This window comes from Crocodylus siamensis, chromosome 2 (genome assembly GCF_052110815.1).
Source record: "Crocodylus siamensis isolate JL-2025a chromosome 2, ASM5211081v1, whole genome shotgun sequence".
NCBI lineage: Eukaryota > Metazoa > Chordata > Crocodylia > Crocodylidae > Crocodylus > Crocodylus siamensis.
This window is the reverse complement of record NC_143396.1, coordinates 276,769,555-276,796,968: the sequence shown is the minus strand read 5'-3', so window position 1 is coordinate 276,796,968 and position 27,414 is coordinate 276,769,555. Positions and strand designations below refer to the sequence as shown.

At 44.6% G+C, this 27,414-nt stretch overlaps 1 protein-coding gene across 2 annotated transcripts; it reads right to left on the bottom strand.

Annotated features, from left to right (window-relative positions):
• Window positions 1-557: 557 nt before the first annotated feature.
• On the bottom strand, window positions 558-27,269 carry ZFYVE21 (zinc finger FYVE-type containing 21). Of its 2 annotated transcripts, XM_090034127.1 has the most exons (8): window positions 26,984-27,269; window positions 19,750-19,800; window positions 13,655-13,823; window positions 11,691-11,766; window positions 9,788-9,879; window positions 9,011-9,064; window positions 3,267-3,409; window positions 558-1,345 (listed from the first exon to the last, which is right to left on the bottom strand). In XM_090034127.1, the coding sequence occupies exons 1-8, from the start codon at window positions 27,113-27,115 to the stop codon at window positions 1,310-1,312; spliced, it is 753 nt and encodes a 250-aa protein (XP_089890253.1). In that variant the 5' UTR covers window positions 27,116-27,269; the 3' UTR covers window positions 558-1,309. The 2 variants fall into 2 exon arrangements, with proteins under 2 accessions (XP_089890253.1, XP_089890254.1); XM_090034128.1 differs by lacking the exon at window positions 9,011-9,064 and having other exon boundaries at window positions 26,984-27,264.
• Between the last annotated feature and the right edge of the window lie 145 nt (window positions 27,270-27,414).

The following is a 27,414-nucleotide window of genomic DNA, read 5'->3' as shown; positions in this document are numbered from 1 at the left end:
ATTAAGACAGGCTGAAGCTTATATCTACACTGCAAAAAGTAGTCTCGTAATGTAACTGAAAGAATTCAAGCCTTTGAAAAGCCTGGAGTTTTTTTAGCTTTAGCTGCTGACTCAAGTTGCTTTTGTCTTCACTGTTTTTAACAGAGTAAGAACCTGAGTTTGCAATTCCACCTTTAGTGCACTGCAGACATAGTTTAATACCCAACAGTTCATAATCACTCACTCACAACACTTATTTCCTATACCCGAAGCAGGAAGATTTTAAAAGACTCCATACACTTAAGCGGTATTGAGGTCCAGTATTAGGCAGTATCAGGCTTTTCTACAGTTCAATCCATCTCTGAAGCATCACTGTAACGGGTGAAAATATTTTCTAGTCTCATCGACATGAAAACAATGTACAGTTGAGACAAGAGGAGCAGAGTATGTTTTAGGACAGTAAGGAGCCTTCAATTTTTATTACTACTACTGCTGGAACACTTGAAGCTGGTATCAATGTCTTCACTGGTTAAAAAGTTTAACAGTCAATTCAGCATGGTGTAAAAAAGAAAAGCCATCTTAAGTTTTACTTTTGAATAAGTATGAATTCATTTATTCCATTTTTGTACATTTCAAACTGTATACAATGTCCAAATAACATTAGTTACAATTGGATTAGCAAAAGCAAGAGTTACCACAAGTAAAATATAAAATTTCAAAATCACTCTGGAAGCTTACTTTTCTAGAGAAGGGTGGTTCTAAGATCATGTTCAGACAGCCCAATTTGTGGTATTTGGTAAAACTTTAAAAAAGTGAGAACCCAAAAAATGATTTCTATAAAATGTGATCTAAGGCAGATTTCATTGTACATGGATCTTAAACATCTGGATAAGAGGGAAAAACCTGAGATCTATACCCCAAAGCTATTCTCTGTAGAAGAGATATACAAATTTGTTTGCTGTTTGTGGCAAACACATACAATATACATAATTGGTGCTACAAAAAGTTGTGCTGTACATTTAGCTGTAGTGCACATCATACTTTCATAGTAAGTGGCTAAGTGCCAAAGATTTAACAAAATATACAAAGTCGTAGAAGGTGAGGCTGTTTTAAAGCATTAATTGTATACATATTGCACACTAGATAAGTGAATACTTATGGTTCAAATACTCACATTGCATTTGCCAGTACTTACATAATGAACCACACCTGGAGTACAAGAGGGGTCAATAATACCGAGTATTACCATGTGTCACATGTAATTAGCATAAGCAAGCAGTGGACTTTTCTTAGAGCTGGTCTCTTCTAAATCTCAAGCAACTTGCTGCTGTTATTGGTCCCGGGATTCATAAAGAAGTTTTGCTGCCTAGGATTACAAAACCAACACATTGTTAGAGGGTGCTGTTTGCCACTCCAGTACCCAAAACATTAACTGAAACTCTCCCCAACAAGACAAGCAGACAGTTTTTAAATCCTGGCCACTTTTCTCAGCTCTGAATAAACATCTACCGGAGAAACATTGAATGTAGTTCTAACTTGGCAGCATCAGCTTTTACAGGATCACTTTTTTAATTAATGTTCTTTAGGAGTTAATTTCTGCATACAGGATTTTAGTTATCTTTAGAACAGTTTGCTGTGACAGAAGTGCCAGGTGACTTATGTAATTTCCTTTGGGGAGAAAAGATTTAGTGATGTTGCCTAGGTAATAGCAATCTAAAAGTTGCTTGTATCTCATGCAGACATGCACCTTGTTTTCCTTCAGGCATTTTTTCTTCCAGTACTTTAGCCTTGGCACTAGCACAGAAAAGAAACAGCTGCTGGGAGACCCCTTTTAAAGTGCAAAGTGCTTTAACTATGTGTCCCCCCCATAAGCGGTGATGCCAGCTGACCATGACACATTTCAGCATCCCAGTCAACAGTTCAGTTGCTGACACTGGCCTTTGGCCTTTCTTTCTGATGTTCTCTACAACTGGTCCTCTGCCTAGGAACGCTGTCAAGCTGAATGTTAAGTAGTTAATACATTATTCACCGAGATCCCTTGTGAGCAGGTCCCTCACCCAGCTTTCTTAATTAAGGCCAGTTCACTCTGTCCTGGGTTTCTGGCCAGTTTATTTTTCATGGGGAAAAAACTTGTCTCCACAGAAAAAAACAAACATTAAAACAAACAAGTATACAAAACAACAGCTTAAAAAAGCTACAAGCCTGCAGTCTTTCCTCAGACCCTTGGTTAAAGATGGGACTTACTTTTTTTTTTATTTTACTCTTTGGAAGGTAATTATGAATATTAAACTAAGCTGCACAGGGCTCAAACACTCATCCAACATCAGCTCGCTTCCATCTGCTCCGTACCCCTTTTTCCCTTCTGATAGAGGAACCCAACTGCCACTTTACACAGTTCATTACAGGAGTATTCTCTTATAATAGGCATTTTAAGCATCTTTAATATGTCAGATGCAAAGGCAATGCTAAGCTCAAAGTAACTCCAATAGATGGGATATTATCTGCAGCGTGGATTCAGATTTGGAGAGTTGTTGAAACAGGGATGAGATTCTGGCCCAGACCATAAAAGGCAGCACAATCTCTCCTATGTTTGGCAAGGCAGGTTTTCTTTAATAGGTAAAGACCTACCCAAGTCATGGCAAAACAAAGGCTGATTTTGTGGCAGCCCCACCTCTCAACACTGATTGGTGGATGGGCATGGCAGCCCCACCTGTCACTGCTGATTGGCAGAGGGCAGCTTTACTCAGTATACTTTACTACTGCTGTTTGTCCTGCCCCTTGCCACTGATTATGAAACGACCCTCCACCAGTCTCGCAACTGCTTTTTTTCCAGTTGATTTTGTGGGAAGTCACAGCCAATGCCAGATTTCCCAGCCATAACACAGTCTTTCCCCATTTTCACGTAATCCACAAAACTGTGATTTTAAGTAGGTCCCTGTTTATAGGCCAGTCCGATAGTGTATCCTCTGGAACACTGTTTGTGACTTAACTGAAATGAGATAAAAACTAATACAGAATTTTAGCATATATTTTATAAAAATTAGATTGCTCAGCTTCATGTCTATTAAATCGCCTCCAAAATCCTTTAGCTATTTGCAAAAGCTATGTTTATGTTATAGCTTTTTGCAAAATGAACATTTTGGGAGTTCCTTTGGCTTTCACAGCTGAGACGATATAAAAAATTACAGTATTTGAAACAGTAGTGCAAGTGTTTGTTAGCCTTGTTTTCCATTTATTTGGAAAGGCAAATGTGTTCACTTTGACTCTCTCCATGTCTTCTTACACACCTTATGCATAGCTGCTAGCCAGGCTGCTGAGAGCTTCTTATCAGAGTTGAAGTCTTCAGTGGCAGTAAACTTCAGCTGTACAAGCTCCTCTGACCCTGGAGCCTTATACTGTAGAATCATACCTGTGGCACGAGTATTGCCTCCTGAGGGAAAACACCCCCCCCCCCGAAGAAATACAGACTTAAAACAAGGAATAGGAGAACCAGGTGTCAAACCAGCTAACAGATGTTCTCTCCATAACAACCAGGTAACTCATTCCTAAAACAATTTAAATATAATACCTTCATTCAAAGCATTACTGTCTGATGCACTTGCACATTGAAAACAACCACCACAAAAGCACAGATCAGAATTTGTCACTCATTCAGGGACTTACTGCTGGATCCCAGGACTTACAGGCTTAGCAAGTTTAAAACAAATGCCACACTCCAGCGTGCTGTGCTGAAGCAGCACACATGTACGTTCTCAGCTAAAGTTGCTTTATTACATGGACCGAAAGAACCACTTTCTGGCTTAATATCTCTGCCCATTTAAAAAAAAGTTAAGTGACATCCTGGTAATTCACTGCACGCAGTATTGTACAGTTTGCAAACAAATAACATTACTACTTCTCATCACTGCTAGAGCTTGGTAGAAAACCAGGATCCCTGGTAATTGTTTAAAAATTGCAGATTCTCTGATAAACCACCCAAAATCTGTGATTAAAATGAAACACTGCTATATATATAGGTTTCAGCTGAACACAATGTTTTATTGATATATTTACAATTTTAAAGCAATTTGGAAGCTTACCAGTGCCTCAGTCACTATAATAAAATACATTCTAAATACACATAAATTCTGGTATTTGATTTTGGGTTATCATGGAAAATCAGAGCTCCCTTTGCTCATTAGGACATAGGTTCAGGGCCCTCACTTTCCAGCTACAGCCCTGCTGCTACCCCTCACCTCCACTCACAACCCCTCTTGCCTCAACCCTGCTGGAGGGGGGCCCCAGCTGCCAGGGCTACAGGGCCAGTGACCTGGGTTCACAGCCCTTTGCCCCCTGCAGCAGCACCCAAACCCCAGCTGCCACCCGCAGAAAGTAGTGCCTGCTGCAGCGGAGCGGAGCCTGTGGGGAAAGGGTGGGTATTGGCTGCCCACTGTGGGCTCAGCGCTCCCCTCCCACAAGGCCTCTGCGGCCCAGTGGGCAGGGTGGGAAAGCTCCAGGCCACCCTGGCAAGGTACCCCCTGCCTGCCCTGCACCAGCAAGGGGCACAGCTCCACACCGCTGCCCCCACTGCTGCCAGGCAGGCAGAGGGTACTTTGCCAGGGCAGCACAGAGCTTGCAGCAGCAAGGAGCTTCTCTGCCCAGCCCCACTGCACCATGTCCTGCCCACTGGGCCACTGAGTCCCCAGCAGAAGGGCAGCAAGATGGGTAGCCCCAAGTCTGCACCCACCCAACGCACAGATCTGGGGTGCATGTGCCCTCCAATGTCCTGCTGGGAGTGTACACAGTGGTGGGGAGCCAGCCCCACCTCCTGCCTCCCAGACAAGCAGCCTGCAGCTGCATCCTGCTCCCTGGCCAGGCCCTGTAGCAGCACATCCCAGCACTGGGCCCCAAGCTCCATGCACCATCCAGGTGGGCAGCAGCCCCAGCCCTGCCCAACTCCCTCCCTCCCTATGGGGGCTTCAACCCCCAACCCTGCTCTTACCTCCAGGAACTGTTATCCAGGTCTCCCGGTGGCCATGTGCATCTATACATGCACACAGCGCCCCCTGCCTGACTGCCCTCCTCCTGCTCCCCAGCCCCTTGCAGGCTGGAACTCTGTCAGCCTGCAGAGAGCTCATTGCAGAACTGCAAAATCCATGTGCTTCTCCATTAAAATGAGAAATCTGTGTATTTTTCAGTTAAAAGGGAAAATCCGTGGTTTTTTCCCCATGGGAAATGGAAAATGCAGATTCCTGGTAGTTACTGTGCTCCAGCAGTCTCCAGCATCACATGCATCAGCATCTATGTGCTGAAACATGTAGGCAGGGGTGCTTTAGTTAAAATGTCCCCACCACCATTTTTCAGTGTGGGGACGCTGATGCAAGTGACGCTCCAGGGCTTTATTTAAAGCAGCTCTCAGAGCTACTCTTAATTAAAGTGCCCCTCCTCAAGCATGTCTATAAATGCCCACTGGGGGGTGTTTACATGTGCACTTTAATGCACATTCGCCTATTTCAATGTACATGAAAGCATCACACAAAAAAAAAGGGTATGCTTTCGCTAGCAGGCATTAAAATAGGCCAATGTGCCTTTTTCTAGTACCTCACAACAGAGGTACTAAATTGAATGTGCATTAGCAAAAGCACATTAACGAACGTGTAGATGTGCCCAATGATTGTCAGTTTACTTACAGCACAAAACTATTTCCAACCAGTACTCGGTTTTAACCTGATGTTTGACGACTACGTTGGTCTAGAAATTGGCCCCATCATTGCTGTGTTTAAAGCACAGATGTACAATGAAACTATGCATTATCAGCTTGCTCTCTGGTTCCAAAATAATACTAAATCCGTTTCAGTTTGTCTGTAGTATCCATTTTACTATCTGGTAGGGCTGTACAAAGCTTCAGGTGATGATTTGATTCGGAGGAGACGTGGCCCGATTCAGTGGCCAAATCTCTGAATCCGACTTGAATCAGGAGACCAATTAAAAGGTCCAAATCAATTTGAAGTTCTCCGAATAGATCCGGAAAAGATTCGGAGAGCTTTGGAGATTTGGGCAGTCCCTACTGGCTGCCACAGGGAGCTGGACCTGGACTCTGAGCTAGTAAGTAAGGGGCAGGGGAGGGGATCATAGAGGGACCCCTGCCAGGCCCCATCCCCTGCCTGCTCCACCAGCTCCCCCCACCAGTGCCTCCTGCCCCACCCGGCCCCAGCCCCTGGCTCTTTAAAAAAAAGAGCCCTGCACTCACCAGATGCTGCAGCAGCCTCAGGGCTTCTGCAGGCTTGTGGCAGAGCCCCCTGTGCAGTGCAGGGCAGTGAGGATCCCCCCCTGCCAGACAGCAGCTGATCAGTCGGAGCTTTATTTTTATGTATTTTTTTTTTTTTAAGAGCCAGGAGCTGAGGCAGGCGGGGCAGCCATGGGGCTGGGAGAGTGAGTGGGGGACTCGTGGCAGAGCCCCCCATGCAGTGTGGGGCAATCGGGGGCGGTGGGGATCGCTTCCCCTGCCTGGCAGCAGTTGGTGAGTGGGGGATTTTTTTTAAAAAGCTGGGAGAATGAGCAGGGCAGCCATTGAGAGCAGGCAGGGATGGGGCCAGTTTGGAGATTCTGCGGTGGCCAAATCTCCAAATCACATTCAGCCGAATCAATTCAGGACAGTGACTCGAGTCACCAGATCGAATCACCGTCCCCAAATCGGCCAAATCCAAATCGAACACTAGCTACTTTGCACAGGCCTACTATCTGGCATGTTTCATTCTGGGTATTTTTTGTAGCTGTTAGTGATGCATCAGACTCTAGAACAGGTCCCACCAATGCTTAGTTCCTCCCTCCAAGGAACGAAAGATTTCCAGCATACATGAACACTGCAAAGAGTTGCACTTGCCCCAGCATAGGTGTATCCAAGCCAGCTTTAAATGTAGCAAAAAAGCTCAGGTAACAGCAAGCAATGAAAATATAGCAGGATGGACTTTACAGGCTACCTGGAATCCGGAACACTTGCTTTCAATGCATACCTTTCAGGACTGATGAAAGGGCATGTATTTATTCAGGCTGTGTGAAGCTTCAGGTGGTGATTCGATTCAGAGGAGATTCAGCCCAATTCAGTGACTGAGTTTCCGAATCTGAATCGAAGCAGGGGACCAATGTAATAGTCTGAATCAACTCAAAACCCTCTAGATCTTTGGAAAAGATTCAGGGAGCTTTGATGATTCAGACAGTCCCTGGTGGCTGCAGCAGAGACCTCCAACTGACTCTGAACGGGTGAGTACTAGGGGCAACGGGGGGGAGCTGGGAGAGGGAACCATGGGGGGACCCCTGCCAGCCCCCCCCCCCCCCGACTCCCTCAGGCCCCTGACCCCTGTCTGCTCCCCCCCCACTGGATGCCCTGCCCACCCCAGCTCCCAGTACTTAAAAACAAAAAACCCTGGTGCTCACCGGGTGCTGCCAGGCAGGGGAGCAATCCCCACTGCCCCATGGGGCATGGGGAGCTCTGCCACAAGCCCATGGGGGGCTCTGCCCTCGTTCCCCCAGCCCCCCATGGGTGCCTCCCCTGGGCTAGCTCCGGCCCTTTAAGAAAAAAGAAGCCGAGAAAAGCCCCGGGAATCACTGCTCCTGCAGTGGCCTCGGGGCTCATGCAGAGCCCCCCATGTGGCGGGGGGCAGCGGGAATCGGCTGCCCACCCGGCAGAAGCAGTGAGTTCTGGGGGGGGGTTTCTTGAAGGGCCGAAGCTGTCCCAGGCGAGGTACCTGTGGGGGGGCTGGGGGAGCAAGGTGGGGGAGTTGGGGGGTCTTGTGCAGAGCCCCCCCACCTGGCAGCACCAGCTGAGCCAGGGCCCCCCCCCCCCCAAGTGCTGGGAATTGGGGCAGCCATTGCTGGGCTGGGATAGGGGCAGGGGATGGGCCTGGCCGATTCGGAGATTCAGTAGCAGCTTAATCTCTGAATCAGAGTTGGCCAAATCAAATTCGGACAGTGATTCGAATCACCAAATCAAATCACTGTCCCCTGAAATCGGCTGAATCTGAATCCGAAACGAATACTAGCCACTTCACGCAGGCCTAGTATTTATATGAATTTCATGTAAACCATGCTCTTTAAGGACAGTCATCATCACAACCGCTGTCAGTGCTGTAAGAGTAGCAGTCCCAAAACTCTAGTTCCTGTTATTTTTTAAGGCTCTTAGTATCACCCTTGACAGCTCCTTCCTCTTCACTCTTTCTAGCAACAATTATGCAATTAAACAGGGTACAGTTACATAACAAAACAGAGACAGGAGCCAAAAGATGCTATGCACTTAAGCTGTTAATAATATACTTAACAAATATGCAGATAATGTTAAAATGTAAGCAAGAGGCAGGAAAAAAAGAAAAGATAAACTGGACCTGGCTTGTGAAATTTAATTCAGCAAGTTATGCACTTATCCAGTATGCCTAAGTGAGGGCTCTGGCAGACTTTGTGTATCGCTTAATCCCATGCCAGTGACATTGTTACCCAAGCTACCAAAGATAAGCCTGCCCATGCTGCCAGATCACCTACCAACCAGGCCTTCCTCCAGAGTCTAAGATCCAAGTACTTTCCCTTTTTTCTTTCCACCCCTCAGGTATTCCTTTCATCTGCCCTTTTTCACTTATTCCCTTTTCTTTCCCTTAATTCCTCTCCCCACTTCACCAGGAGCTGAAAGTAACCCAAGCAAGTGACCCACAGCTCACTCACCTGCACAGCAGGCACTATAGTAGTTATTGCTGCCTATCTGCCAGGTGCCTGGCCATATAGGCCTGCAAAATTTAAGGGTACCTTGACTGAGGCTGGAGTGTATTCATTCTCTCCTTGATAATCAAAATATTATCCAGGCAGCCCAACAAAACATGGAGATAATATATGTGTTTCTCTCCTTTCCAATATCATGTAAAACAGTTTAAATTGATCATCGGGCAATTGATATTTAAATGTTGCAACACCCCCCTATATAAGGTAAGGCAGGGAGAAAGAAAGCAGCACTGAAGAGGGGTCACAACAGCACACTTAGGCGAGTTATGCTCACAAAGATTTTGCTGACCTTCAGTAATGTGTTGGCTCTCCAGAAGGCTGGTGTAAGTGTGAATATCTTTTTCTACATCAAGGAGGCAGGCAAGCAAGGAGAAGAGAATTAGAAGAGAAGTGAACAAAGAAACCAGAGGAGCATTAATTAGCCACATATTCAGCTGATCTGAATACAGAAGTTAGTTCCTTGGACTAAGTTAACATCCAAATAAATGTTCCAGAGATCTGACATTTGCAGTGAAAAGCCAAGTAGCATGTGACAAAATTGACAACAGTCACTGAAATTCCTGTTCCTACTTGTCATCTTGTATTTCAATACTGGACTCAATTCCTTGATGCAATCTTACGGAAGTCTTTACTTGCTTGCTCTTGTCCAATTTTGCAAAATGTTCATAAATAGTGGTCACCCACATTCACTCGTTTTCCAATTTCACTTGGTCACAACTACCGTGAAAATGAAGATCAAAACCCAACCTGAGGGACCTAATAACTACACACACCATTCAGATGAGAGTAACATCTTGCTTATCTGTTAAGCTAGTTAGTCCTGATCTGTATTTAAACACTCAGCATGTTACATGCAACAACCGGATAATTGCACACCTCCTTTTTCTTCTACAAAGAGCTTGCACCATAACCTCTTCATAGCTGGTAGCTCTGACTGAAAGCAAACCCACAGCTGCATTTCAACACCAAGAACTGGTACCCAACTTGCCAGTACTACAGAAGGTGTTTAGTAAAAGGTTTAATTCCTAACTTGCAGCGTTTAGTTTGTATTCATTGCAAGATTTACCTCCAGGAGTAAATCCCTCTGTAAGTATCTGGACAGTTGAAATCTGTGCAATTTCAATTTCATAATGGCTGTCTCCATCCAGAAATAGATATCTACACAACAGAAGAAAACAATGCTTCTTTCAAACCTGTTGGTTTTCCAGTCTACAAAAACCAAGTTTGAATCAAGAAAAGTATGTTACCAATAGCATCCCTGATAGTTTATGCACTTTAAAACCTAATCAGGATTAATTACTGCATATTCCTCAACACAAGTGGGCGGGGGAGCACTTCAAAACAATTTTAAAAATACAATTCTTCAGCAAAAGCAAAGTGAAAGCTTAGCGCCAAATTGCTATTTGGCCCTTGCAAAAATTCCTCCAGATCAACCTCAAGAGGGAATATGGACAGGAGTTTCACAATACCTCATAACCATCCAAATCCCAGGGATGTGCTTCAGTGCTGCAGGGAATGTAGTGTTATGCCTAACTCTTGAAACAAGTTTGTCAATGTTTTTTTTCCTACAGTGCCTTCTAGGTCCCAGTACTGTTGGGGTTTTTGCATCCCCAGTAGTACCTTACAGGCACTATATAAAACAGAGCAGAAAAATGGTCCTGCCCTAAAAATATTTTTATTTAATAATAAAGAGACACAGATAACAGGCAGTTTGTCGCAAGAAACAGCAGAGGGCAGCTCTCACTCCTTGGTATGCAGGAGCACCTTGGGAATGTGTTTCCCAGGGGTCATGAATCCTAAACTCAGAAGAAGGCTGGGCATTGACCTATTGGAGGAAATAAGTATGGAAGGGAGGGCACTTAGGGTCCATGAGATGGACTGGCAGGCAGCTGGACAGAGAAGGGTTGAGGAGGCTGTGAGCAGAAGGCAAAGCAGAGTGGTGTTCAGACTTTAGATAAAGGGTCAAAAAAATGTACACGATCACATCCTCAAACATCCCTCAGCAGCTTCAGCTCCCACCTACTCCCATTACTCTTGGAAGGAAAAGGCCCCTTGCTACATATCCAGGCTTTATGCCATCTCAATCCAGAGCCTTTGAATCAGGTACCACTCCCTCAAACAGATTCAACCTAAAGTCCAGTCTTTTCTTTCCCCAAATCCCTAAAATTCAGCCCTTCAACTTTGTTATGAGACTGCTAGTCCACACCTACAGGTCTCTTTTACTACAACAACTCCAAGATGTTTTCACCCCAAGGGGTTTGGATGGATACTGTACCTCTTTATCCAACCCTTCTAGCTTTTGCAAGTCTTTGTAGGTTAAAAAAAATCAAGAATTTATTTTTTCTTTGTGTGTGCACAGACATTTCGGGGGTACCACTATGTAAATAAACATATATAGTTTTGTTGTCTGTACAAAGAGCAGTGTGTGTGCGTGCACACATGCACATGTGCCTGTGTATGTGAGAGAGACAAAAATAAGTGGTCAATAAGGGCAGTCTGAACTTGTCTGGGAGGTAGTGACAGACTAGTGACCTACATGTCAAACTCCACAACATCCCGTCACCAATCAATGCACTCAGCATACAATTTTGCTGTGATCAGTAGGTTTTCATTATAGCTGTTTTCTTTTAAAAAGATACTTCTTAATGATGCAGCATATTGAAGGATAAGTCCATACAGGCTTACTGTCTGCCTACCCATGCACAACTTGCTGATTCTGGAAATATGTTAGAGCATGTAAACCAGTGGGAATGCCTTCTGTAGAGACCAAGGGCAAAAAGATGTCTCTTTATGCAACAATACTGACCTGTAGCACTGACAAATTCAACCCAACCCAGCCCAGTAAAAGATAGTAGCAGCTTATCATGAATAACCAGTAATAATATTCTAACTATATGAAGGTATTTTTAGTCTGGTTAGTGAAAAACTAAGTAAAATTTTAAAACGCAATTTCCATGCATACTTCTTACCTCTGGTTGTTGGAAAGACGACAAACCATCATCTCAGACTTTTCTGATGTTCCCCGAGTTACAAAGAAAGTAGCACCTTGAAATATGCAATTAAAGAATTTAGGAAGCAAACATTAGAGTATCAAAAACTTTATCATAAAACTTTTGCACCTCCTGATCCTATATAGCTCAAGGATTGAGTTGAGTGGATTTGGAATAAGGGAATGGCTGGAACTACGTACTTTTAGCTTAACATCTCCAGAACACAGAGGACCATAGAAAGATAGTCTAGGAAGTTGTGTTTTAAATTGTGATTAATAATGTGACAGCAACTCATACAGAATGTACCTTCAAGAAAAAAAGATTTTTCTTGACAAATCATTTAGAATTAGTAAAATAACAAGTAATGAACAGCGTCTTGCCACTGTAACAACCATGGTATTCTCTTAAACTTCAGTTCAAATTTTGCATAAAAAGAAGTCAGCGGCAGGCAAGGACTTTTATGACCTGTTACAGAAGAAAGCGCAGAAAGGGTTTTCCCTTCCTGTTTGGGAACCTGGTTCTCCCTCACTTGGCAATCAACCAATGTCATCCTGAACAAGTCAAACCTCCACACTGGTGTTATTCTGTCCCCTGGCCTTCATCTCTACACTGTTGTCACTCTCTTTGCTTTCACCTCTATGCTCATATCAGTTTTCACAGTCAAACAAACATTCGTTTGACCTTGGGTAAGTTCTTAGTTACACTAATCAGGAGTAGCTCAATTGAACTTTGTCAAAATTAAACATCTGCAAGTGAAATATTCCATTCAAAAAATCCAACTGTCCTGCTGTTAGAACATATAAAATAAATTAGCACTCATACTTTTACATACAATTCCTGTATGACTGTAGGTAGGCAGCATTTTTCTGATTCCATAAGGATATTGCATTGTGGTTTGTTAGAGACCCTCTGACCAAGTTGTAATCTATCTTTTATAGAGATAAGACATGTGCAATGATCAGTCTGACTGGGGGTGTTTTTGCTTATCCATTATAAAATGTTTAAAATCATCTCATACATGCCAACTGTATCCCTAAAGGATGTTGAATACGGGTCACAGGATATTTAAAAAACTTAAGAATTAGAGTCTTAAAAACAAAATACAGGAGACCCTCACCATTTGTGAGGGATACGTCTTTGTATCCCCCGTGAATGGTGAAATCTGCAAATAACGCGCTGAGTTCATGAATGCCATATCCCTGGCAGCTGGGGGGGGTGGAGGAGGTCATGGCTGGGGGGGCGACAGCAGGAGCGTGGCGGAGGCAGCGGCAGGCATGGAGCTCCCCAGGAGCTCCTTTAAGCGCATTTACGATGTGGGTTTGGCATTCGTGAATAATTTGAAACCGCGAAGGCCAAACCCACAAATAGCGAGCGTTTCCTGCAACTCAAAGCTCCTTATATCATAATTTAATGTTGGACTTCAGAACTGACAATTCAGTGACAGTCACTGCCACCAACGCAGCCTGTATCTACAGACAAGATCAAAGGCTTAGAGGAGATGAAGTCCGAGAAAAGTACGCTCTCTTGCAATAATGCTTCAGAATTTTTTTTCTGCTAAATATTCTTGATCCTTTTTATCTGTACAGAAGTACAACTAAGGGAAAGGTACAACATTACAAAACAAACAAACAAAACTCAACCTGCCCGCAAGCATTCATCCTCATAAGAGGCATTCAAGTTCCTCTGACTGTAACAGTATTTTTTTAAATAATTATAAAAAAAACCCTTCTCTCTGAATTAGATATTAAAACTGAAAAAATCACAGAATTAAGCAGTAAACAAAAAAGAAGTGACAGCAAGAAACAATTTCACAGAGATCTTCAGACTACAACAGCAGCTTGCTTGACAAGGAATTAGTTTTTCACTATATCAATATGATTCAGGTGACAACACTTGAAAAACTATACAAGAGATCAAAACACTGATTTATGCATACTACTTACCATTCATAAGCACTTTAAGCTGCTTGTCATAAAACTCTGTTTCTTTCTGAGAAATGAGGGCACATTCAGCGCACTGGCGTACAGGGTCTACAAAGCACATGCGAGGCAGAGGCACTTTTTTACTGCAACACTTGTCACAAAAGCACTTTCCACATCTCCGGCAGTGATGCTAAGAAAAAAAGCATATGGCAAAACAAGCAATTAAGAAGGAAACTCATCAAGAACCCTACTTCCCCTGCAGGCTGGAATGCATGAGAAGACAGGTAAGAGCCAAAAGTCATGGGCTGATCAAAGTCATCAGAAATCCTGGTGTTAGGCCAGGACATGTATGTGGGAGTGATTGTGTGACTGTCTTTTGGGTGTGGTATTTTATCTTCTGCTCTCCATCTGTTACTAGCAAACCTTGTACGATGCCAAGATTGAGTTCCTGAACATGAAGAATCATGTGCGAGAGCGCGCTGAACAACAGTACAAACTTGTTTTCCATATTATGAATTGATTGAGCTATGGGTTCAAGCAGTGTCTTGAGTTTGTCATGCAAGGTGATCATCACTGTCAGTAAAGATTAATCAGGGATGTATGTAATCTTCCTGGAGTTGAAGGGGTCATCTCTTCCACTGCAGCTAATTAAGTGACTTTTTGCATAATTGACAATCTTGAGCAAACCATCAAACAGAGTGAGGCTACTTAGTGTGGCAAAAAGCAAGTGGTATGTATGCTCAGTGATGCTGAATTATGGCTTTTTTGGGCGGAAGGCAGAGGGAGTTATTATTACTTTTCACTTGACACAAGAAAGCAGTCAGATCTTCAACATCACCTGTGAAGAGCTGCATTATATGGGTAGCAAGTACATCCACAGCACAGAAGGCATAGATTAGATATGTATTAATAAATCTGCACAGCTGTCATACTAGTTGTATTGTAATAATCAGCCACAAATGAAATATGTTTCTACAGATCAAAATCATCAGTTATATTTTAAAACTGGTCAGCTTCATACTAGGCTATGTCTGATGCTCATTTTTTCACTGGAATAAGACACTGGTTTAAAAAGGTTACTGGGAGGTTGATGATACCTTCATTTTAAATACTGCTCCATCTATTAGATACCAGAAATGTAGCAACTCTCTCTCACATCTCCTGCTTCAGCATTCAAGAGACTTCCTGTAATGCTGTTTTGTACTCAGAGCTTCCTAAATTGAAAGATATTTATGACAAAATTCTCAAAAAAAAAATCAGGCTTTTCATGTATATGAAATGGTGGGTTAATGATATAAATACCTCTAGCAAGAAAATGTCAGATTCATTTTTCTGGCCATGTGAAATCTGCTCCAAAAACTTCTTCATACTAATCAGATTAACATTTAATTAACTAATTAGATGAACATTTGGAGACCTTCCAGGATTAGGAATTTTTTATACCCAAGTACATAGTGTGGCAAACATTTTATTAGAAGATGAAGAAATGAAATTAGCTTTATTTCCACTGCCACTCATAGTCCTGAAAATACTGTTGTGTAATAATACTGCCAAGGCAACAGTGGATGAAGAATGCAAAGAAGAAAAACGTTGATCCAGACCAGTTTTCACTTTCTTGTTTTTTTCTGACTGCTATAATCTTTGACAGTAGCTGTATCTCTACCACCCAGGTGATGTTTCTTCATTCTGGCTACAAGCATCACATACTCTGAAAAGCAGTCAGTCTTAGCTTGCATTTTTCTATGCTATTTGTTGGTAAAGACAAAACTCAATGCAAGCCACTTTGGCCTTCTCAGACTCTCCATACTGTATCAGCATCTCAGTTGCTGGAATGAAAATATCAGGATCAGGAATGTCAAATTAATTTTACCCCATGGGCTGGATTAAAGTCAGATCAGGCCCACAGGCCTCCTGCCCTCATGCATCATCTGTCCTAACTGGTCTGGGACACTGGCCACAGTGAATATTACAGACCTGGGACCTGGCCTCAATAAGTGCTATGGGCATTTTTCAGTCACCATCTTGTTCCAGCAACGATTGTTTTTTGATTCTCCGAGTGCCTGGCTCAGTTGTGTGCGTGTGCACCCGGCTCAGCAGTATATATGGGTGGGTGTGTGGGTGCATCTCCTTTAACTGGTGCAAACTAGCATGTCTGTGCAGTTACTTTTTTCCCAGCCCAGCAGGCAGCTTGGCCCAGCCCTGCCCCTGCTGGCTGCTCTTCAGCAGCACAGCCCAGAACCCAGCCCCAACAAGTGCTGTGGGCAGCACAGAGCCAGCCCAGCACAGCACTTGGGTCACTGAGACACTACTAGGGGCTGGGTTGTAGCATTTTGTGGGCCATACATCTGACACTTTTTCTCTAGATTATGAATCATCTCTTGAATCCCTGTCAAGCCTGTAGCTATTCAGTGCTGTTTCTAACTGTGACCGATTCCAACCAATCAAGATGCATTCAGGCAAGCTGCTCCTTCCCTGCAACAAGCACGCTGCATGCGCAGCACTAGTGCTGGGCACCCCTTTAGGTGTTTCCTCTGCTGCAGGACAGAGCTACCTGTAGTTGCAGCACAAGACCAGGAGGAGGCTCAGCAAATGCAGTTGCAACGGGACACTCCTTCAACAGCAAACAGTGGTAACCGCTGCAGCCTGTCTGAGCATGTTTCTGGGCAAGGCACCAGTGGGCAGTGTCCACCAGCTCCTTGGATGCCAGAGGGCTCTGCTCAGTGTCTTCCTCCAGAGAATTTATGTTTACACTTTGACCCTGTGACATCCCCCCCACCCAAAAAAAAAAAAAAAAAAAAAAAATCACTCCTATTCTGTTTTTGCTTTTGTCATCAAGAAATTAGGTGCATCTTTCACCCTTTGGCTCCACAAAGGGGCTATTAGTTAGCTGGGTGGACCTTAAAGCCCACGTTAATATGGAAGATACAAATAGACAGGCACAAGGAAGGGATGGGGGACACTGGAACTTGGAAGAGGAGCAGTGCCTAAATGTAAGGTCAGCTGTACTATGGGAGAGTGTAAGGGAGGAGCTTGATGGATGTAGATATCCTCCTCCTGAATTTATGTATGTGAGGAAGTGAAACTCGTATCCAGACTCACTAACTCCAAGGTGTCCAGTTCCCCCATGACCACCCTCTCTTAGTTACCATACTGAACACCAAGAAAATGCTCTTGGGCCTCCCAAACATTTTCAGCCATCCATACTCTAGTTACTCAAATCCAAGACAAGGTTTTTTCCTTCTATCAGCATTGGGGGGTGGGGGGAAATCTGTTCCTGGATTTGAGCACTGACCCAGGGCAGGTGGCAGCTCAGCTCCAGTTTCAGCCCTACACTTGGGGTTGAAGTAAGAGCTGAGCCATTGCCTGCCCTGGATGGAGCTCGCTTCTGGGTAGAGGTGCACCGATAAAGAATTTTGGGGCTGATTCTGAGGGCCAATTATTGGCCATCCCCGGGGGTGTACATAGCAGCAGGAGCTGCCCCCTCCCCACCCCCTGGAGGAGCTGCCCATGGCTCCGTCCCACATCCCACCCTGGCTGGGCAATGCCTGCCCCAGCCCCAGCCCCAGCCCCTTCCTTACCACAGGTGCCTCGATCTGCCCCCACACCCACCACACCCTTCCCCACCACAAGAGAGTTACCAGCCGGATGCTGTTCGCCATGCTGCTGAACTGCACTCCTGGCTGTGTGCATGCACATGGCATTTACTGGCAACTTTACTGGCCACATCAGCCAAAAAAGGCCAATTGCCAATACTGTCAATTTTCCTTTTATTGGTGCCAATACACTATGGACTGATGTATCCGTGCACCCCTATTTCTGGGCCCCTGGGCAGGAGAAGAGGGTATGCAACTGGGGCCTCAGGCTGGAGGAGGGAGAAAACTTTGAAGCTTGCCCCTGCCCCCCATGCCTGCACCTGCCCTCTCAACCCCTGCCCCAGCCCCCGCCCTCCGTTGCAGCCTGCCTCCCTGAACCCTTACTCTCCCCCATCCAGCTTGCCCCCTCTCCTGTTACTTTCTGCTCCTGGTCCCCCCAACCCATCCTCTGCTTTACCTAGGCTAGAGCATTAGATCTGTATTATGTCAAGGTTGATGCTAGTCTCATGCAGAGTTTAAATTATGGATTTGTATGGGTTGGTTTGGATAGGGATGATCCTGACTCAGGTAAAGGGATGTACTAGATGACCCCTGGAGGTCCCTTCCAGCCTGACTTCTCTACAATTCTACTTTTCCCCAGCTTAACTCCTCCTGGGGGCTAGCAGTGGAGACGAGTAAAGAGACCAGGGTTAACCCCAGTCTTGAAGTGTTTGGGAGTAACTATTCCCACACTCCCATAAACTAGGAGGTGAGAGGAGCAGCAGCCAGCACTCACTGCTTCTTCCCCAAACCAGGTAGTTGCCTGTTTCAGGAAGAAGCAGGGGGCTTTGCCAGCTCCTGCTAGCTTCCACTTGCTGCCCCCAACATCTGGCTGAGTGGCAGGGTGCCAACAGATCAGGTTTCTCAACCAGTAGGTCGTATCCCACTGGTGGGATGCAAAGGTCCTCTAGATGGGACTCGGGTCACAGCAGCAAAACTGGAAGTGCCACAGCAGGACTTCTGGTTCTGATTTTGCACGCTTCGATCGCCCGCTGGGGGATCCCCACCCCGCTACTCATCAACCGCTGGGACCAGAATTTTTTGACCATACATAGGTGGGACGTAAAGTGCAAAAGGTTGGGAACCGCTGGCTTAGATAACGTGCTGCACTAAGTGGCAGGGGCTGGGGAGGGGAAGCAAGGGAAAGCTGGAGTGGCTGGGAGTTGGACATATGGAGACTTTCCCTAACCTAGCTCCCAGCCCCTCTGGTTCTCCTTTGCCACCCATACCACCCAATGCTCCCCCCCACCCCAATCACAAAATTGCCAGGATGGGGGAACAGGAGCATTCTCCCAGGGCGGGAACACTTCCCAACTTTGTGGCAGCTGCTGCTTTTCAGCAAGTGCCAAATGCCACCTGACAGCCTGCCCCCTTCCCAGGCAAGGGAGAAGACAGGCTGTCAAGTAATGGGTTCTCCTAAGGGCAGGGGTGGTCCCAAGAGCATCCCTCTTATGCACAGCTTGCCTGTGAAGCTCTCCAGCCCTAGGACTGGAGAAACATCTGTACATTTTGGCTCCTGAGCTATTTTTCTACCAGAAGAAATTTGTTCAGGTAGAAATGAATGTCTGTACATAGCATAAGTGGGTCGCCATAGAAGAGATCAGGAATCACTGATCTGGAATAAGGCAACCTTTCCTTGAAGGACAGACACCAGATTCCAAGCAATATGTTTTCACTCATCTGACAATAGCTTGGAGTAAAAATGAGTGCAGTCTAGGGGGCTTACTAGAAAGTGAAAGTTTGTTCAATGAAAGACAATATAAAAAGTGAACTACAAATTTACATTAAAAAACAAACAAACTACCCTTACCCATCCAGACCAAGATTTTTGTTCACTCTTAGAAAAAGGGTTTCTCCTTTTTCTAAAAACATAATATTGCACATTTTACCCAGGACTTTTGTTATTTTTAGGCTCTCCCAAACATCTTCTTTCGCTTGGATAACCAATTTTACCCAGTTTGGAGCATGGCAAAATAACATGATGGTGTCACGATGGCAGCATCAGTGGCAGCACCTGATGAAGTAAGCTCCGCTTATGGAAGTTTGTTATACACCACTGATCTAGTTAGTCTATATAAGGTGCAAACTTGCCCTGCCTTCAGCATATTGGCAGCATATTTTGGAAACAGCATTACCTGCATGTTGCCTAAGAACCAGAGGAAGCATAAAGTATCTCAGTCCTAGAACAGTACTTTTATATGGCTGTGGAGCTTAGGAACCCTACTCGTGGGCCAGAACCACACTGTATTAGGCAGAGGAAAAATGTGAACAAAAAGACAGTGAGAGAAAGGAGTTAAAACTGAAGGGCCTCTTCCTTGGGGGAAGGGAAAGCTACTTTAAGATACGTCAAGTTCGGGAGTAAGGTATTTGGCGGTCTCCTTTCAAAAGCATTCAACCCATTTTAGAGTAGTGCTGGTCACAAAAATGTTTTATAAACTGAACATATCCAAGGGTTTTTTTTATTTTTTTGCAGCTTTGTCTTACCTTTCTGGTTATAAAGTCAAATTTTGTGTCACACTGCATACATCTTGGACACTAGGAGAAAATAAATGTTACTGTCAGTTTACAAGATTTGTGTACAGGGATTCATTTTCAAACACTGATGTGTTTTGAAACAACACTAAAAACTAAAAATGTTATGGTAGCTTCAATGAAGAGCTTAAATGAGTTCTCATTCACTGCCTGCCCCAAATCCTCACTTTTCAATGATCTTAATCCCTTCAATAGTTACAGGGTGGGCAAATATTGGTCACCAAGTATAAGGAGTGGGGAAGGGGAAGAAAGGGAACAACTACAAACTGACTGGCCCCAGGCACACAGCAAATCAGGGGCAATGAGGATTACAAACTCACAAGTCATCATGCTTCATCCACTAAACTATGCAGCAACTTCCTTTGCAGGTTGCATTAGGTAGGCTACACAAAATTAACTATCCTCAGCGTACTGTCTGATGCTTGTCACCATGAGGTTACCAAACTGGTATTTTTGCATTTGAAGAATGTTATCAATAGTTAATACACTTTTACTTTTCAGACATCTCAGAAGTCTTGTTTTTCTTCCAAATCACAAGTGCTGAATTATAGTCCATCTGCCAAATTTCACTAAGAGCTTGGCCAAAGAAAATATCTAAAGCCACTTAAATTTCTCTCTCTTAAATAAAACAAAAGCTTCTTGAGGTTTTCTAAACTGATGAATGCTTAAGACTAGCTGCAATCCTGTGTCACAGGCCCTGACAGACAGCCCAGCCCAGCCCAGCCAGGGCTAGTTGCCTCATTAGTCTGGCAGCCCTACCCCAGCTAATGATCCAGCTGGCAACCTTCGGACCTCCTGACCTGCCACTGGGGAGAGCAGCATCCCATTTACTTCCACCCATGACAGCAGGCCACAGCCAACAGCTCTTCTGACGATCTGCTCTGGTAAGGCTTGCCGAAACCTGCCAATCCTAATTCTCTGACTTTTGGCCCTTGGCTTTTTGGATATTCCCCACGGATCTGGTAACTTAGCCTCCAACTCCTGGTTCACCACAACTTTGGCTCTGACTTCCAGCTCATCCCAACTTCAGCACTGGCTTCGGACTCCTGGACCTCCTCCCAGCCTACGACTTGGACTCTGCTCCTGGATTTCCCTTTAGATCTAGTAACTTGGTCTCGGATTCCTGACCCCTGCCTTGGCATGTGGTTTGGCTCTTTACCACAAGGCTAACCCACTTGTGACCCTGGTCCTTACATCCAGACCCTTTCTGCACAGAAAGCAGCTGCCTGCTGATCTGCAACATTGTTTTATACTGCTGGCAGCTTCTGTGAAGACCCACCCATTTCTATATCCAGCTGCAGTTCAACATGTGCGTGACAGGAACTATTCACAAGATGTAACACTAACTTGCTACATAATATATTTATTATTAATATAATGTTTCGCTTGATATCGGAACCAAAAGAGCATACAGCCAGGTTTGAAATAGCTTTTATCTTCAGAATTGCAAAGCATATCAAGGCACACCCCATATCTTCACGATGTGTCGCATTTAGCAAAACGATGCTCTGCGACGGGGCCCTAAATGATAAAGCAATACACAATATATTCAAAACACAGCAATTAGTCTGAAGGCAAACAGAAACTGCTGGAGGATTAGCAGTGCCTCCAATGATTTATGTGAGAGGCTGCTCCTACTTCAGTGACTCATAGGCATGACTGCTTGTGCTCTTGATAATATTGCCATTCAACAGGGACCAAGCAGAATAACAGGGCTTAAAGCAGGTTTTAATAGCCAAGGCTAAGTATGAGATGTTTGCTAAGCATACAACAGATGTAATGTTTGCTAAGTACACAACAGTCGCTGTTTGCCTACAGTTACCCCGCTCCATGCATTTAACTCCTTACCTGCTAACAATCTCAGAGAAACAATGAAACCTGTTGTTATTTCAGACTCATTTCTTTGAGCAGATCCCATACCAGCATAATAGCAAATTCAGTAACACAACCAGCTAAATTCAATGTTTCTTAAGACATTTTTAAAACAAACTGCACCAACTCTTCCAACACTGCTTTTGTCTTTGAATACAGTGCATAGCACAGAAGGAGCAGAGCCAGAGCTGCCTCTCACTGGGTTGGAAAGTCAAGTTCCTCTCATCTGTTCTCCCTCTGGTGCCCGGACCTTTTTGTATCTCTTTCTGGATAGTGGCTCACCTTATCAAGAAGGGTGGAGAACCCCCTCAGCCTGCTAGTTACAGCACTGTCCTAAGAGGTGAGCTTGAATTCCCTAAGGCTGAGGCAGACTTGGAACCCAAGCTTCCCATTTCCTGGGTCAGTGCTCTAACCATTAGGCTATTCACGTGGGAACAGCACAGTGCTTTCAAAGAAAAGGAGCCAGTCAGTCATACACCTAAAGACAATTTCAGGGCCACTGTCTAAATATGGGTCTCAGACTGTGAATCCTAGTCTCCCACAGGTACTTGACTCAGGCACCCACCTGCAGCCCTAAGTCTGGGGGAAAGGCAAGGTTTCTGACAGCTCCATTCAGGGTTTCCCATTAGCTGGCTTAGGTACCGCTTCCCGCATCTTGGTGAGCACTGTAAATCCCACCTCAGACACCAAATGCCTCTCTTTTAAAAAGGGATGGGACTCATGTACCTAACCAAGCTGAGTGTGGGTTTGGGGAGTCTCTGCCACAGGTGGCACCCAAAGAACTAGGCATAGGAATACCATGGTGCAAGTCCTTTTTAGGATCTGGCCCTCGGTTTGTGCATAGTCTCTGTATACATCAACCTCTGTACAAAGTAGGGCTGTAAATATCATTAAAAAAAATTATTTGTTTGATCTCCTCTAATTATACCAGTTAAATGATTAACAGATAACAGGGCAGGTCAGACATAGCTGCTGCTGGGAGCTGCTCCTGGGGCCCTTGGGGGGGGGGGGAAGCAAATGAGGGGAGGGGGGAGGCACTGGCAAGCCAGTACAACCCACTAAAGCCCTACTGGGTGGGAGGAAGTATCTGTGAACCAGCAGCCAATTCCTTAATTGAATAGCGGTTAGCCTACCCCACCTCTTTAACCTCATAGTTATGGGTACTAATCCCCCCTCCCCCTCCCTCTTCCTTTATGGGGCACTGCATGGCTTCCCTTGCCCCCTTCCCTGCCAGACTGCACCTGGCTGGCAGGGAAGGTGGGGAGGTGCTGGCATTTTGCAAGGGGTGCTTGAGCCTAGCAAGGAGTGCCTGGAGTCTAAACAATAACTGGTAAAGCTAACTGGTTGTCACTGGGCTTACTGGTTAAACAACAAAACATTTAACCTGTCACATCCCTAATACAAAGTAGAGCTACTGATGATCACCAAAAGGAATGTCCAGCAGTTTTTACTTGAAAAATACAATGAAAAATGTTACTCTCATGAAATACCAAATTCACTATAAATAGAATGAAACTGCTGTTAGCAGCTTGCCCAAATACCGCAACAGGTTAAAACAGTGATTCTTAACCAGGGAGCCATGGCACCCTAGGGTGCATAAGATGCTTGCAAAGGGGATGCAGAAACCACGCAACATTAGCACTATTAGGTGTACAAATGTGTTTCACAAGATAAACCCAGAGATTTCAAATAGGAATGTAATAATAAAAAAACACCCTGCCTTGCTTTGTTTTTTCTGAGTTCTTTGCAACAGAAAAATTGCTGTAATAGTTTTCACTCTTCTTTTTTGATTGTGAAAAAATAACAGCTGGCATTTTCCAAAGGGTGCCTTGAGCCTAGCAAGGAGTATCTAGAGTCTAAAAAGGTTGAGAGCTGCTAGGTTAAACAGCTTAAAGTAGTGCTTTGGTGTGGCTCAAACAAAAGCTAAAACAGTTTGCTTACAGACAGTTTGTTAGGTAATATCTATTACCACAGCAGCCCCTCACCATGATTTCCTACCACCGCTACCACTATTTCAGCTCCACTCTCAAGTATCTCTGGGAGCTCAAGTTTAGGCAAGATACCGCTTACCACCAGTATTTTAAGCTGTGTCACATTTAGTCTTGCTCAACAAGACAACAGCTTTCTAAGCAGTCATGTAATCTACCCCAGTGCCACCCCAGTGTCACTACCCGTTTCAGTTCTGTTGGTGGAAGAGACAGTGGGGAAAGAAAAAAATCCCGCAAAAACTCACTGAAGATGCCTTCATTAAAGAGAGATTAATAGTGTTGTTTAATTATAGATTATGCACAATTTAAAAAATAAGCCTATTCAAACGCGAAATTATGACAACTCACGTTAAGGGCCAAAATAAATATAATCTATTATAATACATTGGTCAGTACATATTTACTGATGAAGTTTAAAGAAAAAAAATAAAAGAAAAAGAGTAATCCACTAAACTGATGGAAATCATTTGCCAAACAGCTGGGACTAGCTAGAACTAGTTTGCTAATGTTGCTACATCAACTTTTGACAGTAGTAATCTCCTTTGCAGGCGCAAAATAGAATATTTCTTCTTTTCAGTTTATTGACCAGAACTAGTTTGACAACTAGCCCAAAGTTGAGAAACTGACTGAGCATTGAAAAAAAAAGCAGCTAAGCTTGTTTTTTTGCCTTCCAATCCACAGTTAAGATTGCACGGACGAGACTGTCATCTGCTAGTTTTCAGACCCTGAATGACACAATATCCAGCGTGGTCAGTTTAATTCACTAACTGCAGATAATATGTTGCTAAACAAGTCAACTTGAAAAGCAAAAGCTGGTTTACAATTTTGTTCTACATTAAAGACTGTTTTAATTAAGAATAATCTTTAAAATCTGTTTTTGTCCACAGGAAATGAATTCTAATTTCCATCCAAACAAAGCTTCACACATTATTCTAACAAAATATTTTCCTATTTTACAGTAAAATATGTTAACAATAAGACTATAAAGCAATACAAATAATAGCTTAAATTAACAAATCTATTCCTACTCAGCACATATAGTATTAAATTATATTAGTTTCAAGTCAGCATGCTTTAACAACCAGTGAGAATCAATTTTTCTCTAGAAAAGTAAAAAGGAATAACAAAATTAAAAATCAGTTATTTTAAATCAATCCACCCCATCTTGCTTTAGAAATATATACACACTGTATAAACATGTTAGGGGCGGGGGCAGAGGGAATCTACCTTGACTCAAGTCATCTGCATTTTAGGAATTACCCATTGCTGATATTACCCAAAACACTTAATCAGTTCATTGCTTCTATACTCACAGAAAAGTTATAGTCGACTGTAACCACCATTTTCAAGAGTCAACAAGAGGATTTTTTTTTGGTAGCAAATAAATAAATGAATAAATAAATAATAATAAGCTGGATAAAAGACAAAACAAAACAAAGTATCTTGCACTGCTGGGCAAACTAACCAAAAGAGGCCAGAAAAACAAGATCCTCTATTGACTAGAAGGGTACTGGTATACCTGTAACACCAAACCTTCTTAGTAGTCACACAGATTATACCAACAGAATAGTCCTTTTACCAGCAAAATGTACTCCAGTTCCCCAAACTAAGGCAGTTATATCGGCAGCAGAAGTTTGCCAGCATAACTAAACCTACACTGTGGTTCTGCTTGCTGTCCAGCTTTCACATAGGGGTGTGATCCCCCCCGCCCCAAGCTCCCAACCAATATAGCTATTCCAACAAGACTCAAGTGCCAACAACCCCTCAAATGTTGTATTCAAGAAAGAGTTCTTTCATTAAAAATACCAGCCATACCAGCCTCTGGGGCTGGAAGCAAAAACAAATAACATAGTAGTGTTTAATGAAACAGGCAAGGAAAGCAAATATTGGTCTAGCACTATCTAAAGCAAAGTCTTCTAAATGCTGGTGTTGGCATGTATCCATCAGCAATCCCTGGATACAATTATCCACCCCATTAAACACTGGTAACAAAAGGCAGTATAAACTACTGATTACATTCATCTCTTTTATTACAGACAGTTATGCTCATTAGACCCGAGATGCAACACTTGTCAAGCAACTAGCAATTAATTCACAGACATAGACACAGGCCTGAATGCATTTTTGACCAAGTTTGACCCCCACTTCCCCATTTTGACATTATATTTGGGCGACTGACTTTCGACTGCATTAAAATAAAAACTTACACAAATATGGAATGAGCTACTTCCCACTTGCTGCGTCTGCAGTTTGTGCAGAGTAAACCAGTGTGCTGCAAACTGTCATCCCAATTTACTTTAGAGTTACTTCCCCTTGGAGACTAGTTTTCACACCAATGATTTTCAAGCAAGACCTGTGGCACCCGAAAGTGCCTTGAGAACTTCTCAGTGGTGACTTGGGGTGCTACAGCAATGTTAGCACTGCTTTGTATGTAAACATGATTCACAAGATAAACCTAGGGATTTTAAATTCAGTGCTAAAAACATTCTGCCCTGTTGCATTTTTTCTGAGCTCTTTGCAGCAGGATTGCTCTATTATTTTTCTGTAGTCAAAAAAAGAGTGAAGGCTTAACAGGTGGCATTTTCTGAGGGGTGCCTTAAGTCTCTTGAGAGGTGCCTGAATCTATCAATGGGTGCTTCAAATCTAGAAAGGTTGAGAATCACTGCTTTAGACGTTAGCTACATTTTGGTTTTGAAGTTCATGTAATCACAACCCATGTTTCCTTTAAAGAGCTTTCTACTATCACAGCCCTTTCATCTCAGCACCTGCTTCAGTGACAGAAACTTGGTTCAAGGGGTGCAACCCTGCAGGACACTCCCTTGACTCCTCTATGCTCCCTATTCCTGGGGTGGCTAACCTGTGGCAGGATCAGGAAGGGGCCAAGTGGCACAACGGCAGATAGGGCAGAGAGCAGAAAGCAGAGCAACAGATCGGACGAGGAGCGCAAATGAGAGACAAGGGGAAAAAAAAGCAAAGTGAGCAGGGAGTACAGGGCCTGGTGGCAGGCAGGGCAGGGAGCAGAAAGCAGAGCAGATCAGACCAGATGCAAAGGGCAGGGAACAAAAAGCAGAGCAGCAGATTGGGCGCACTGGGCGGGGGGGTGGGCAGAAAACAGAGCGGCAGATCGGGCAGGGAACGCAGGGCACAGAGCAAGAAGCAGTGCAAATCAGAGCGGGAGCAGGAGGCAGAGCAGCAAGATGAAGCAGGGAGCACAAAGCAGAGCAGACCAGGAGCACGGGGTGGGGAGTAGAGTAGCAGATCGGGCGGGCGGCGCGGCGCGGCGCGGAGCAGACAGCAGAACAGCAGCTCGGAGCCCCCGCCGTTACCTCCTTGTCCGGCACCCAAGGCGGCTCGTCCAGGCCGAAGGGGCTGCGCGCGGCGCGCTGCGCGGGCACCATGCGCAGGCCGCTAGGGGAGCGCACCAGCGTCTTGGCGTCGCGCGCCTCCCGGCCCGACATCTTCCCTCGGCGCCGCAGCCGCAGCCACCGCCAGCGGCCCCGCCCAATCTTCACCGCCCTCCCCAGAACGAGCGCCTCGGTCCGCCAATACGGAGCCGACTCGGAGCCGCAGACCCGCCCCCGCCCAATAGAAGGCGGTGTCTACATGGTGTCCACCAGCTCCTTCTGGCGAGGTCCCACCGCGCGGTGGCAGCGCATGCGCAGCTGCAAAAGGCACGGGACCAAACCGGAAGCACCGCCTGCGAGGTGCTCCGCCCAGTGCATATTGTAACCAATCAGCGAACCGGAGCGCCCATAGC

What these genes read in the sequence shown, in the direction of transcription:
- ZFYVE21 (XM_090034127.1), bottom strand. Translation starts at nt 27,115, where the DNA reads ATGTCGGGCCGGGAGGCGCGCGACGCCAAGACGCTGGTGCGCTCCCCT. An exon ending in TTGACTTTATAACCAGAAAG is followed by an intron (nt 13,824 to 19,749) that starts GTAAGACAAAGC and finishes TTTTTTTCTTAG; the next exon opens with CATCACTGCCGGAGATGTGG. An exon ending in GGCTAGCAGCTATGCATAAG is followed by an intron (nt 1,346 to 3,266) that starts GTGTGTAAGAAG and finishes TTGTAATCCTAG; the next exon opens with GCAGCAAAACTTCTTTATGA.